The sequence below is a fragment of the Belonocnema kinseyi genome, chromosome 10 (assembly GCF_010883055.1).
Source record: "Belonocnema kinseyi isolate 2016_QV_RU_SX_M_011 chromosome 10, B_treatae_v1, whole genome shotgun sequence".
Lineage (NCBI taxonomy): Eukaryota > Metazoa > Arthropoda > Insecta > Hymenoptera > Cynipidae > Belonocnema > Belonocnema kinseyi.
The window spans coordinates 63,351,100-63,367,312 of record NC_046666.1 but is presented as its reverse complement, the minus strand read 5'-3'; the positions used below and the strand labels follow the sequence as shown (position 1 = coordinate 63,367,312).

The 16,213-nt window shown below is 28.6% G+C and overlaps 1 protein-coding gene across 2 annotated transcripts in view; it reads left to right on the top strand.

Annotated features, from left to right (window-relative positions):
- Window positions 1-441: 441 nt before the first annotated feature.
- LOC117182136 (zinc finger protein 235-like) overlaps window positions 442-16,213 on the top strand; it is a 28,204-nt gene continuing 12,432 nt past the window's right edge. The window contains exons 1-2 of one of the 2 annotated variants that reach the window (XM_033375181.1): window positions 442-603; window positions 11,809-13,620. In XM_033375181.1, the coding sequence (XP_033231072.1) occupies window positions 580-603; window positions 11,809-13,509 (1,725 nt within the window). In that variant the 5' untranslated portion in view covers window positions 442-579 and the 3' untranslated portion in view covers window positions 13,510-13,620. Of the gene's footprint in view, window positions 604-11,808; window positions 13,621-16,213 lie in introns of those variants that run through there. The other variant, XM_033375180.1, reaches the window with a different exon arrangement.

Sequence of the window (16,213 nt, the reverse complement as noted above, 5' to 3'; positions counted from 1 at the left end):
ATTTTTATTTAAATTATTTTGCTTTTATATTGAAAATTAATATATTATTTTAGCTTATTTTTAATTTAAATAAAATTATAAAAACTGAATACATAGGGTTTTTTAAAGTATTATTGTAAAGAATTTAATTAGTCATTAATCTTTTGTGGAAACAAATTTTATTTTTACTTTCATGAGAAATTTTTCGGTAAATGTAAATTTCTGAAGGGCCTTCAAAATTGTATGTTTATTTGATTTGAAGTTTATTTTTATTTCTTAATTGAAATCATAAAAATGATCAAGCGATAAAAGTTGGGATTGCATGGTACCAAAATTGTCAAAAATTGTTCAAAATAGCGCGGTCTATAATCTGTTAAAAAGTAGAAACCTGTTTCACCAACTATTTGGAATCTACGATGACGTCCATGACGTCATATTTCTCTTAGTCGTTTCTACGACAGGTTGCGATCGTAGTTGACAAAATATTAATTTGTTTATTTGACAGAAACTTTAATGCACATAGACATTACACGAAGTGCATCGTGCAGTTGAAATGTGAATTGATGATGAAATAATCGTTAAATATTCAAAAGTGACAGAATGGACATCCATAAAACAATAAAGGTTAGTGCATAGTTAAACGTTTTATTTGATTTAATTGATAATTTCAAGATTTGTACATGAGTCGTAGCCTGATAGCATTGATATAGTTTTTATATTTATGGAAAATTTAGTCCATTTTCCATGCTTGTTATGATAAAACGGATAAGACATACTAAAAGTGAACCTAACCTATAAGGATCATCCGGGGTTCAAACGCGTAGCGTCCGAAGTATTTTGAATTTGCGAAATTTGAAGGGCTTAGTGTCCAAATTTGTTATTTTGTGACTATCTTTGACAAAGGGGCGCCTTTTTTCACCTTTGTCAAGGTTAAACGATTTTCAATCTTAGATTCATGCGTTTTATGGAGATTGCTTAAATGTACCTAAAGATAGCTAATATTCTATTGTTATTAAATGTGAATCTCACAAATTTTTGGATTCTGATGTGAAATTTAATCGTTTTGATCATTTTGGTTCATATTGAGCAATATCTATACACGAAGCCGAATTTATTATTAACGTTAATTGTTTAATAAAACGTGTATCTTGCAGATTTGTTGAAGAAATTTGACAAAGTAATAAATATTTGAATTTAAGAAATTAAATAAAGCAAATTTTTCAAATTTTCATTAAAACCGTGCGGTTTTTACTCTAATATGGGTTTCTCGTCCTTCGAAATTCGTCAGTAAATTTGTAAAAAGTTCAAAATTGACTGAAAAACCCACTGTTTTTTCTGTTTCTTTTTTTCTAGATTCGTTCTAATGATAAGAGTATATTCCATGACAGCCTAGCCTATGTTCGCTTCTTAGCGAGAACAGAGTTGTTTTTTGAGAAACTAAAATTAACGATATATATCTTACCGTTTTGATCCCTAAAAATGTTGATAAAGTTACGAGTATTTACATTTTTTGAATTGAAAACGCGGATTATCCAAACATGGTCCAGATTTTTATTTAAAGTGTGATATTTTTTTATCTAATATAACTACTTATCTCATCTTCGTGATTCTGGCAGAATTTCTGGTCCTCTTTCGAAATCCGTTAGAAAAGTTTTAAAAAATTCCAAATTGATAAAATGGTGGTGGTTTTTCTGAAAATATCCAGATAATTTGCTCAAAAATCCCACTTTTTTCTCTGGACTTTTCTCTAGATTCGTCATAATTTTGTCTGAAAAACGAAAATTCACGTTGTTTGCAAAAACGATACAAGGTACGAAAAATTCAAAAGAACAAAATTGCAACTCTGAAAAATTCTAGAAAAAATTTCTCCTACTTTTTTGCAACTCGCCTTATTTGCAAGAAATAATACGAGTTTAGATATTTTTCTATAACTTTTTGAGAAAAAAATTTTTGTTATTGTGGCTTTTTTCGTATACAGAAGAGAAAAAAACGAATTAATTTTTGAGCAAATTTACTGAATATTTTCAGAAAAATTGCCGCTATTTTGTAAATTTTTCTAATTTCTCGATCGGATTTCGAAATCGGATGACAAATTCTAAAAGAATCATAAAGAAAAAAATATCTGTATTAGATAAAAAAAATATCACACTTTTAACAACAATTTTGACCATTTTTTGATGATCCACGATTTCAATTTATAATATTTAAAGGCTCATAATTTTATCAATATTTTTGTTGAAAATCGGTAAAATACGTGTCATCTTTTGAAAAGCCACATGTTTGAGAGGCATAGGTAATAGAAAAAATTTTAAACCCCAAAGAATCATATTTGCTTTCCAAAATTAATCGAACCCAAATTGACATAAAATTATTTTTCTGTAATTTGATTGGACAAGAAACATGGGGATGATTTTTTGTAGAATTTTGACGTTTTCTTATCTGTCGAATAATAAAGTTTATACTTTGTCTTAATAAAATGATGAGCATTTTAGCGAAAGTCAAAAATAGATGGCCATGTACTACTGGACGTTTTGAATAAAACACGTTATTTTTGTACTTTCATTTATCGCGACGGAATTTATATGCATTTTGAAATGTTCATCGAAACATACATTTTGATATTTCGAAAGCTGTGGATATCGAAGAAAAAACCCATGACCATCAAAAATTGTTGAAAATTCTTGAAAATGATAAATCTTCCCTATTCCCTTTTTAAATTTACCTAACGTTAAGTTAGTTAAATGTTTTTCGTTATTTTAAAAGACATTTCGATGTTTTAGAAATTTTGTAAAGATTAAAAAAAAAAATTTTGAAAAATTTTCCAAAAATTGCAAACAAAGTGTAGATTTTTGAAAATTTTTAAACAAAACATTGAAACCTTTTAAGAATTTTGAAAGGTTTAAAGAAATTGTTTTTTTTAAGATTCCAGGAAAAGAATATAGAAGAATATAGAAGAATTTAAAGCACAATGTTTCAGTTTTACACGTTTGCAAAATTTTAGAAAAATTTCGAATAAGTTTAAGAGATATTTAGAAGTTTTGCAAAGATACATAAATAATTAAAAACTTGTAACGAATTTAACAGATTTATTCTAAACAAATATTTTTAAATATTTTAAAACATACCAAAAGATTTCGAAAATTGTCAAAAGAGAATCTGAACAATTTTAAGACAATTTTTGTAATTTTGCAGATTTTTGTTTACTTTTGAAAAGTTTTAAAATAATTTTAGGATATTAAGAGTTCCAAGAACAATTTCTAGGAAATGAAAATCAAATATAGATTATTTGAAATTTTTAAATAGAATCTTGAAACGTTATAAGATATCAAAACTTGTCTCCAGATTCCTAGGAATATTTAAAGTGATTCTTTATTAAAAAAAAATTAATTTAGGGAGAATATTTACAAAGATTTTAAAATAATAAAAAATATTCTTGAAATTTTCAAAAATGGAATTCGGTAAATTAAAAACATTGGTAATAATATTTGATAAATAATAATAATTAAATGAATAAAATTAAAATTTTCATTTTTTGTTAAAAATCATTTTTCCCTTCAAATTATAATTTTCCGGAGATTCGTTTTCTTTCATTTCTTGCCAGAATTTTATTATTCTTCTATTAAGATTTCAACTTTTCGGATTAAAATTAAAATAAAAATGTTTTTTTTTAGACATGTAATTACGCTTTTTGTTGAGAATTCTAAATTTTAATTGAAAATTCGTCTTTTTTTGTAGAAAAATAATTTTTTTGGTAGAAAATTCATGTATTTCATTGAAAAATCAACTATTTGGCTGAAAATGAACGCTTTCGTTAACAATTTATGTTTTCGGGTTAAGAAATTCAACCATGTCGTAGAAAATTCGTCTTTTTTTATTAGTCTTTTTGAATTTGTATTATTTGTTTGAAGAAAAAATTTTGTCTTGAAATTTCGATTTGAATTGTCTGAAACGTGTAAAAGTCATTTTTAATTTTTTCAAGAATCTTAGAAAAATTACATTTATATAATCTTAAATATAAATAAAAAGTTATTTCTAATAATAAATCGTTATACAGAATTTTTATTTTGTAATAAAAATGATTGTCCCTCGTAAATTGAAAAATAACACGCAAGCAAGCACGCGATTGATAATGCTAGTCTTCCTAAAAAAGTGGTGTCAAGAAATATTTCGAAAATATCGCGATGAATGTCGTTGAAAACTTAATTGGGTTTTCACTCTTTGAATTTGTTTTATATCTTAAATTTCAATTATTTTTAAACTAAATCTACAAATAATCCCCTTTAATAACAAAAATAATAGGGAACCTTGTCTGAATTGAGAAATATTTGTGCTCTTTTTAATACTCTTGTGCCGTTAAATCAAAATATTCAGATTAAATACGAAATAAATCATTAAAAATATGCTGCATGTTTTATGTTAGTGCTTTTCGCTGACAATTAGAATTTACAAAAAATAACTTTAATAGAAAATAATAAAGTTTTGAGGACATAAAATTGATGAATAATGTATGTTGTGTTTGTTTTTGCCGAAGATATTAGCACTTTTGTACAAAAATACTAATCCCGATTCTCAAATAAAAACATTCGGTTGTATTAGCGTTTTTTTTTTATCGGAAATTGAGATTTTAAAGCAAATTTAGACTTTTAGGGTTTATCATCTTTAGATAATTTTAGATAACGTTGGCGATTTACGTCAAAAATTGGCATTTCAAAAAAAATCATTATAATTTGATCATGATTGAGAATCTTCGAACAATTTCCGATTATGTTAGTGTTTTTCGTCGGATATTGGTATTTTTAATTCAAAGAATTAGATTTCAAAGAAGATTCAGTACTTTTGAACACTTAGGTTATTATAACGTTTTTCACCCTAAAAAGAATTTGTTTAAAAACAAAAATCAGTAAATTTCAGAGAAGATTGATAATTTAGAACAATTGATTGTTACTTTATGTTAGTTTTTTTCATCGGTTATGTTGGTGTGTTTCTCCCGAAATTCAATTCATATTGGTTTGTTTCGTCAAAGAAATTTAATTTTTCGACGGTTGAAAATTAAAGAATATTCAGAATTGAAGAAAATTTGAAATTGTATTTGTAACAGTTAAAAATGGAAGAAAATTTAAAATCGTAGAAAATTAAAAATTAAATTTCTTAATGTTATAAACTCAACTTTGAATTTTATTTAATTTTCAATCTTTTAAAATTTAAGTTTTGAAAATTCAACTGTTAAATCAGTCATTACTCCGAACTCCGAATATGCCCATAAAATGTGAAAAAGTCGATATTTTCGAAAACGTTGCCATTGTCAAATAATGTTTTAGCAAATCAATAGGCATACACTGGACTCTCAGTAGGGAATTTATGAGATTAATAGAATTCCGAACTCTGATTTATCTCCTTGTTGAGAAAAAAAGATTATGTTAAACATGAGATTTAAAATCTTAAACAATTTTTGGTTACGTTATGTTAGTGGTTTTCCTCTAAAATTGCTATTGTCAATAAAAAAGTTAATTTAGCGGTAACTTTAAACAAAAATCAGTTAGACTTAACAAATTAAACATACCATTTTGAACAACTTCAGATTGTATTAGTGATTTTCGTCGAAATGAGTATTTTAGAGAAAAGCTTGATTGTTTGTATATTGTACAAAAATATTATATATTCTGAAGTTCACGTATTAATTTTCGTCAATGCTTAAAAATATTTTCCTTATTTTTATATTATTTTAGATAATATATACTATGAAATACAAAAATTTTTTAACAATATTAATTTTATATTTTAATGTAAATATTGTGTTTTGAATTCGCAAAATTCATGTTCGTTTTTAAAAAACTTTATCGTGTTTGTGCGTACTTATAATATTTTTTGAGCTAACTTGAAATATTAGGGCCAAAAAAATTTGTTAGCACCTGCAAAATTATACATGTCTCAATACAGAAACAATAATTTTCTACCACTGTATTTTATAAAAAAATATTTTATTAATTTTTAACCCAAGAGGGTTTGGAACAGAACTGGTAGTTCATTTGAATTCATGAATTCAAGCGACAAAAATGTAAACCCTTATATTTATCGTATAAATATTGTTAAGGGGGAAAGTACTTATGGAATAAAATAAAAGCGTATCTTATATTATTTCTGTCTAAATTGAAGAAGCTAAAAAACCGAAAATTGAACTTTTCTTTCAGTTTTCACCAAACACGAAAGAAGGCTCTTGGGACCCCGTTATGATCAAATCTGAGAATATCGCACATGATTTCGTTGATGAAAAGCATTGCAAAATGAACGATAATCTTTCAAAAACTAAAGTAGATACTTTAAAATTATCTGCTAAATGCTCAAAAGAATTCAAAATCGCTCATAGCCGAAAACGCCGAAAAAAAACTTTCTTTAAATGTAAATTTTGCAAGAGCAACCATTTGACAGAGGATGATTTGACGAAACACATGATGATTCATGCAAAGAGAGAATTCCATATCTGTAATATTTGCTCGCAAGGTTTTAGGCGCAAAGGTGATCTCATTGAACATTTAAGAAGACACTATGACATGAGGCCTCACAAATGTCAAGTATGTGGCAAAGGATTTTTGCGTGCATATTTATGTAAGGCTCACATGCGCTATCATACTGGAGAAAGGCCTTTCGAGTGCGATATTTGTAAGGAAAAATTTGCCCTTCGTTGTAAAATGAAATCGCACATTATTATGAAGCATGTCGAATTTAATGAACATTTCAACTGCTCAGTTTGTATGAAACCATTTAAGACTGCGTCTCGTTTAGAAGATCATATGCTGACCCACACCGAATTTGAAGCTTCCAGTTCTAATTATTGTTCAAATGGAAAATCCGAAAAGAAAGTTTCAAGACCGAAGCGTATAAAATCTTCAAGGTTATCCCAGAAATGCAGAAATCGTTACGTTTGTGATATTTGCGGCAAAGTATTTTTGAGAAGGTCTTCGTTTAATACTCATATAAACACAAGAAGCAGTTTCCCAAACGGACAAGCTTATCTCGAATGCAAAATTTGTAAGCAGAAATTCTGCCACAAACGTACTTTAGCATTACACGAAAATATTGAGCATATTGTTCTTCCTTTTCCTGTGATCCGAGCAGATGACGGCGAAATAAGCTTTCGGCTAAATAATTTTCAAACTGGTAATTTGAAGACATATGAGAGGAATAGGAATGTGAGAGTGAACAAGCAGAGCAATGTGGCAGTTGTGAAAACTGAACCTGAGAGTGAAATTCAAGATGAAGATAGTCATTTGGATCGGGAGCAGAAGAGTCTTGGAAAAGTGACTGAAAGGGAAAGTTCTATTTTATGTTCTGTTAAAAAAGAACCTGAGAATACTATAGATTTAAGTTGTAATAGGTCTCCGATTGGGAAGAAAAGAAAGATCAGAAGAAAATCAGAAAGTGGTTCTAGTGCAAGTAATTCTAACTGTGCGTCGACAACAGGTGAAACCGATATTCAGAAAATTAATTTGCAGAGGGCTAATATGAAGACTTATCAAAGGAAAAAGAAGATAATAAGCGGAGAAATTTTAGATAATCACTCAAATCATACATCAGTAGTTGTAAAAACTGAATCTGAGAATATATATCCTGAGGAGGAACCTCGTGATCCATTATATTTAACCGAAAGTGAAAGCGTTCCACTGTTTCCTTCCATAAAAAAGGAAACCTTCGATGCCTTAGATTTAAGTTATGAAATAGAAATTTCTGAGGTAAAGATAGAAATTGAAGAGGGGAGAAATACGGTAAATGAAATGTAGTGCTGAAAATAATTTAAGGGCATGTGATACTTAGAAAATTGTCGATTTTACCAGTTTTAGGTTCCCCCGGCTTTTTTTCTAGAATAACAAATATTTTGTCTTAAACATTTGGGAAATGCTAACGGACGTCCCCACAGACTTTTTTTGTAGATTAATTCAAAAAAGTTTTAATTAAGCAAAATGTGATAAATTTGCATAGCGCTTAGGAAATAGTATCGATTTTTTCAGTGTTAGATTCCCCCGGCTTTTTTCCTAGGATAAGAAATATTTTGCCTTCAAAATCTGGGAAATGATAGCGGACATGCTAACGGACGTCCCCACACACTTTTTTTGTGTTTTTTTTTATCAAAAAATTTTTGATATTGCTAACAACGTGCGTATATATTTCGAGGTTATGTATGTTACAATTCATATGCATACAATTTTTATTTAGCACAATCAATTTTTTGTGTTATTATCCCTCAAAAAAGAGTCCGGGGACGTCCGTTATGATATTTTATAGCATCTCCGAATTCAGTTTTTAAAAAAGTTAATTTTTGTGGAAAAAAGCCGGGGAAACTGAGTATCACATGCCCTTAAGATGAAGCTGACTTTTTAATGTTTCGTGATTTATGTATTCGTTATGAGGCTTCCTCATTAATAAATGAGTTGTAAAAAATTATAATAAATGTATTAGAAAACTACCAATATTAGGAAAATATGTATAAGTTGCGAAATTATATCGGTAGAGAGCGTCTTTTTCTTTCTGTGAAAGAAAAAGTGTACTACTAACGCCCATTTCTAAATATTCACACCAATCCAATATTTGAATAGATAGATTTGAATTAATCAAGAAACTTCTATTATAGTATTTCGGACTAAAAATATTTGGAAAAATTCACGGAATTTTGGAGATGAAGTTTGACGGGCACCTTGATTTTTATTATAATTATGGATAGTTTCCAGTTTGGCTGTTTCCACATTCTTGGAACTAATTTCTGGATTTATATTTAAGGGGTTAAACCACTGTAGAGCACGAAAAAATAGGGATACTTCGGGATTTTTTGTGTCAATAAAGAGGTCAATCGAAATTTTGTAAAATGGGATTTATAATACAAATAATAAAGTACAGAGAATATTTTTTTCAAATTCGTTCATGACAAAATGGCGGCTGCGCAGCATTTGTCCGTCGGCGTCTTTTTTTATGGTATCCGCGGCCGGAAACCTAACTCCCGCAATTTTTGATCTGGATGAAAAAACCAAAGTTTTTTCGATTCTATAGAACAGCAAAATACGTACGTAGGACTTTTCCGATATATTGATTTTTCGTGACATGGTGTACTTTTGAAACAATAGTTGGAGATTTATTTTTAAAATCTTTACAAAATTGTTAATAAAAGAAATCCTACTTACGTCGCTGGAGAAAGCAATTTTGAAAATATTTTAAAAATTTCAGATCGATCGGTGAGGATTTGTTTCAGTTGTGTTTCTGGCTAGTTAAAAAAAGTGGCTTCGAGAAAAAAGCGTTTAAAGTTTTAACGACTCTAAAATAACCGGGGCACACCTGAGAGGCGTTGCAGCAGAATTGAAAATTTGGTCATTTAAACACTTTTTCTGCCCTCCATTTTTGGTATATTATGTTTAAGACCCTAAAACACCTTTTAATCAAAAACAAATTTTTTTTTTTTGAAAATTCTACAGTAGTTTTACCCTTGATTTTTTAATTTAGTCGAAATCATTCAAAAGAATAGAACATATAAATTTGAACATACTTGAAATTTAGAGCAAACAAACAAGTTTATGGTTTAGATGTTGTTCAATTGAGAAGAATGTATATTTTATACCATTATATAAACAATTAATTTGTCCAAATACGTGCCTTTCAAATTGTAGGGTTCTTTTTTAACTCTACATTAGAAAATTAGAATTTATCTACATGAAATAAACTCAATTTCAGGTTTTTTGTTTAAATCTGGTTAAATATGAACCACAATTATTATATTATGTTACGCTGTAGATCTTAGGATATAACAATCTTTTGTCACTTTTAATTCAAATTACTTTTGCATTTGTATACGGAAGAAGTGACAATTTAAAATCACTCGAAGATGTAATATAAATTAGTCGACATTTAGGAAAATTGTGAATCTTGAATTAATAAATTCAAATGGCTACAAAGACAAATATTTATGAATTCAATATTGAGCAGTCCGGCCCTCACACCCTCTTTAATTTGTAAAAAAAGAAAGGATTTTGGGAAATAATAATAAAATAAATATTTTTAATATGACGCATTTTTTGTTAAAAAGTGTATTTTCTCAAAAGGCCACCTTGGATTTTTTATATTATGTTTTAGATTAATAGTAATATGTAGGAGATATCCTGTGAATTAAACAATTTTTTCATATAGAAAAACTGATTTTTTATAATATAATATAAATTTTTCAAAATATTTATTATTATATTATATTATATTATTTTAGTTCTTTACTCAGTAAAAACTTGTACTTCATTTTCCCAAATTTATCACATTTTTCCAAAATTTATCAGATAATACCGTAATTGTAACTGAAAATTATGAAATTTGTAGTGGAATTTTCCTAAAATTATCTTAAATTTTCCAAACTTGTAACTTAATTTCCCAAAATTTATTATAATTTTCAGAAATTTAGCAGAAAATTCTGTAATTGAAACTGAAAATATACTAATTTTAACTGAGTTTTCTCCAAATTATCTTAAATTTACGAAACTTGTAACTTAATTTTTTCAAATTTATCATAATTTTTCGAAAATTCCGTAATTGTAATTAAAAAATGACGAAATTTGTTACTAAATCTTATTAACATTATGTTAAATTTACGAAACACTTGTAACTTAATCTTCTAAGTTATATCATCAGGATGAAATAGTTTTGAAAAAAAGAAAAATCGCTCGTTAGCTAAAAAATATCCAAAATATAGTTTTTGTAACTGAAAATTTGCGAAAAAATGCCTATCAACGAAATTGAAATATTGTGAAGTTAGTACATTCTTAAAATTAATAAATTCTCGAAAAAAAGTAATATTCTTATTGATTAAAATAATGTTTTATTTTACAGCTATACATGCATAGTTTACAATTTTTAAGAGCTCTTTCCAGTTTAAAATATATGCAGCATGCAGTCTACACGACATAAAATAAAATATTCGTGCAAATATAAAAAATATTAAAGTTACATTTTTTTTGTAAATTCAGATTTTCGGGAATTTAAAATTTTGGTATTTCGAAAATGAAGGAATGTAATAATTGCGAGAATTAACTAATGTTGTGAAACTGAAATGTCGAGGCTCTGAAAATTCTAGATTCAATTTCGGAAATTTGGCATTTCTTAATTTTTCTATTATCATTTTTCTAATTCTTTAATTATATTTTCGATATTTTTATTTTTCAGCACAATTGTGTCATCCCTCATAATTTTAGCTTTTTTGAGACATTTAACTAAGAATTCAGAAAAAAAAGAATTTATATTTTGCAAAAGTTCTTTATATTATAATGAAATAAGTTTTTTTAAATGAATACCATAAATCTAAACAAATCAAATGTGGCCTTTCTGAGAAAATTTACCTTTCAGTTGTTCTTAAAAATGTTTAAGTTCCCTGAAGGAATTTGAAAAAGTGTAGATTGCACTGTAAGTTGCCTCAAAGAAAATTTAATTATGTCAGTTTGTTTTTAAGATACGTCGTTTTATAGAAAATGTTGGTTAGTTTTCTCATAATTCACATAAATATTAAAGTAGTCCTAAGTTCATGAAATTAATTTCTTGATCAAAAACAAAAAATACTTGTCTGATATTTTGCCTTTAAAAACAATATGTTTCACCCTCCAACAATTCCATGACATCGCCTGGTCACAATTTCTTATTACTCGAAAAAGCATCCAATTTGTAATCTACGTTCCTGACAAGAAATTATATAATTTTGAATTAAATTCTATCGGACCCTAAAGCCAACACATCTTGGACAACTGTTTTACAATAATGTTATTCCAGCTTTGTATGAAGGAACTTGAGAAATAGAAAATTAAATTTGTCTTTCAGTTGTCACCAAAGACGAAGGACGACTCTTGCAACGACGTCTTAATTAAATCTGAGCTTTCTGAAATTGATATCGTTGATGAAAAGCACTTGCCTGAGGGACATAGGCATTTAAAAAGTTCTTCTATAAAAGGCAACACTGATCACCCAAAGAATGAATTAGGCATTTCTCATATGCTGAGGCACAATCCAGCGAATCGTTTTGAATGTAAAATTTGCAAGAAAACCTTTGCAGTAAAGCGATATTTAAAAAAACACACGCTCATTCATGAAAAGAGGGGAGCTCATGTCTGTGACATTTGCTTCAGAGGTTTCACCTACTTAAGTAATCTAAACGAGCATCTGAGAAAACATTCGGAAGTAAAACCCCGTAAGTGTAAAATCACTGGAGAAAAGCCTTTCGAGTGCGATGCGTGCAAGCAAAAATTTGCGAGCCATTCTTGTGTGAGGCGTCATATAGTTAATAATATGAAAAGTGACAGACATTATAAGTGCCCCTCCTGTGTAAAGGGGTTTTCGATGACCGAGGCTTTAGAAAATCACATTCAAGATGCCTGTCTCGATAAAACGTGCGAATATGATGTTCTAAGAACGAAGCTTATAATACCGACTGCACTGTTCCATCAACAAAGAAAGGAATGTCAAACTGTGGCAAGAAGGCAAGACCAAAGCGGGCATCCTTATTTTTGTGGTATATGCTCGAAATTCTTTCTGAAAAGTTCTTATTTTTATGCTCATCAAAATTTGCACCTGATAAAAAAAAGAAACGTTTGTAAAATCAGCAGTGATAATCAAAATAATAAAATGACAAGCAGTGATTATGAAGAGATAAATGAAGTTCATAAAATGGGGGATCAGCAGATTACTTTTAAAAGTTCTCCATTGCGAACGTATAAGAGGAAATGCATAAAAGAGAAGATGCAGATCAAACAAGTTGTTAGTATTGTAAAAACTGAACCTGAGAGTGAAATGCAAGATAAAGAAGCTACCAATTTGTTTGAAGAGCAGAGGAAAGTTGAAAGATTAGAAAGTGAATCTGATGCAATTAATTCTAATTCTGATGCTCATCAAAATCTACACCGGATTCAAAGCTCCTACATTTGTGAGACTTGTAAGAAAATATTTTTCACCAAAGCGAGACTTTACGCTCACCAGAGAAGTCGCACTGGAGGAAATCCTTATTTCGAATGCTGTGATTGCATGCTAAAATTCTGTCATAACAGTACTTTAGAAGCACACAAAAGAACTTTTCATCCAAATCGTAAAGAGCCTTCTCAGCAAACCACTTTGAAAAATGCTTCATTGACGGCACATGTAAGCCAAAAGACGTCTAGTTCGATTAAAGATGGGAAAGTGTTTGAGCCAACTAACTTTCAAAGGGGTGTTTTGAAGACGTATGCGAGGAGAAAGAATCTGGGAGTAAAGCTGCAGAACAAGGAAATAGTTGTAAAAACTGAACCTGTGAGTGAACTTCAAAATAAAGAAGTTAGCAATTTGCTTCAAGAGCAGAGGTTGTTTGGAAAATTGAATGAAAGGAAAAACTCTATTTTATCTACGGTAAAAGAAGAACCTTGCAATCCATTAGACTTGAGTGAAAGTGAAAACACTTTTTTCTTTCTTCCAATAAAAGAGGAAACTTCCGATCCATTAAATTTAAGCCACGAAGGAGAAGCTTGCGATATAAAGGTTGAATTAGAAGAGTGAATTATTTGGACCTTATTGTAAAAACGATAAATATAAGACAAAATTTATTTTTGGTCTTCATGATTTAATTACACATTTTGGTTAGAGAGAACATTGTATTTAAGAAATATGAATAAATTGAGAAAAAGCGTCGGTAAAAAAGTGTATACTTTATTTCTATAAATTACGAATATTTATGAACTTTTGTACCTAGATATCAGAACAAGTATTTTGACCCCCCCCCCCCCTTTGTCCTGTAAAAACTGGGAAATAGAGTAATTTTTGACGTAAATATGGGTAAAAGATATTTAAGAATGTATTTGTATTATCTAAAATTCAATATAAAACGTTCAAGGTTTAAAGTCGAAATATAGTAAAATATTTAAATACTTAAAAATATATAAAAAAGAGATGTATTTTCAACGAGAGATACGAATTTTAAACTTAAAAAGATCAATTTTTAACCAAATGGTCGACTTTGAAATAAAAAAGTTTGGGTTTCAACCAATTAAGCATTTTCAAACCAGTGGGTCAAATATTCAAGAAAAATGTTGAGTGTTCGATAAATTTGACTCCTTAACAAAATCATTGAATATTCAGCCTGCACACAAGAATTTTCAGACAAATAGCTGAATTAGAAAAAAATTATTCATCAACCGAACAGTTGCATATACAACAAAATAGTTGAACTTTCACGTGAAAGGGACGAATTTTCAACCATCTAGTTGCATTTTTAAACAATTACATTTTCATCCAAAAAATAATGATTGAATTTTAAATGAAAGAATTAAATTTTTAACAAGATAGTTCAATTTTCAACTAAAATGATTAATCTTGAATAAGTAAATGTATTTTTAACAATGAAATTTAATATTCAATCAAGTAGTTAATTTTTCAACCAAAAAGGGTCATTGCTCAACAAAAAATGTAATTGATATTTCAACCAAAAAATATTTTAGTAAAAATAAAAAACAGCTGAATGTAATCAAAAAGATGAATTCTCAACGAAAAATGTCATGGTTGATGTTTCAACTCAAAAAATATTTTAATTTAAATCAATAACATTTGAATTAATAAAAAAAAGCATGGAATTTCAACAAAATCTTTGAATCCTTAGACAAAACAGAGCAATTATTGAACAAACAGTTGCAATTTTAACCATAAAGGATCAAATTCCTAGCAATAGAGATGAATTTTCAACCAAAAATGGAATATTGAACTTTTTCATTCAAGGGTAATAAAATTACAAATGAGAATCGTTTGATATTTGGATGAAAGTTGCATTAAATTGCACATAAGCTCTGTTTAAAATTTTGGAACCTTTCAGAGTTTCATAATCGAAAAATCAATTATTGAAAATAACATGTGATCTTATGAGAAGACGCACCTTTTGGAGTGTATAAAACGATTGAAAAATGAAAAAATTCTGAAATGATTCGGAGATATATAGAATGTTTTCCCAAATCCATATCTGCTTCGAAAAGTATCATTCAGAGCCTGTAAGAATAGAAAGAAAATCACTTATACCGTTAGTGTATGACTGGCGTCAGCGAAATGAAAATATGACAACGTCGCATCCGCTCCACGTGCCCTAGTTTATGCGCGAATTTCAAATAACACACGTGCTCTTGAACGGAGGAGGGTGAGGTAGAAGCGCGACGTTGCCAAACTTATGATTGTGACTGCGTCAGTCAATAGCAAGTCGAATCGTCCTCTCAACTGACTTGCTACGTACTGAGGGTACTTTCTTAAAGCAATTAATTAAAAAAAAAAAAAACGATTTTTCAACAAAATAAATATTCAACCAATGAAATAAATTTTTAGCAAAGTAGTTTAACTTTCAACTAACTAGTTAAATTTTCAATTTAAAGAGATTAATTAAAACTATAAACAATAAATTTTTATCCAAAACTGTAATGGTTAAATTTTAAGTTAAAAAGAAAGTTTAATTTAAAAAACCGAATTTTCAACGCAAAAATGGAATCTCTAACCAAATAGTAAATTTTTTATTAAAATATGTATTCTGAACAACAATAAAATAGCAGACTTTTTAATTAAAAAGGTTTAATGTAACAAGTAGACGAAGTACAAAGGAGCGATTTATTGTAGACTACTTATAATCTTATATGTAAAAAGAAGAAAATAGTAATTAATAAAAATGTAAAAGCAATTAATTAAAAAATTAAATAAAAAAATAAAAATTAATTCAAAGTAATTAATAAAAATTCAACTTTACACAGATAAAATATACAAATTCCCTCGATATCTTTTGAATCTCTTGAAATCTGTTAAAATACATAGAAACTTCTTGACAGACTTTAATCCCATTTGAATTTTAAAGTAGTCCGGCTACTGGCAAAGCTAGTCAAAGTTATGTCCATTATTTTTGTTTTGAAATTTGGAATTAAATACGAAATTTGGCCAGGATATCAATTACTAAATTAGGTAACAAATAGTTAATTCAAATTTTGCATGATATTTTCAGCCTGAAAACAAGTTTTCCTAACAATATTCAATGTGTTTTAAAGCCGATAATAACCAGTTTTGGAGCCCGCGAAAGCACGGAGAAAAAAAGTTCAGTGGCTCCTACCCTTGCAAGGGTTAGAGCCACTAAACGGAATAATAAATTATGGACGGGCCACTACAAGAGTAGAATCTACTGAACGCGTGTTGAGTCGACTCTACTAGTCGCTGAAGAGTAGCTTCTACTACGCAGGCAGTCGCA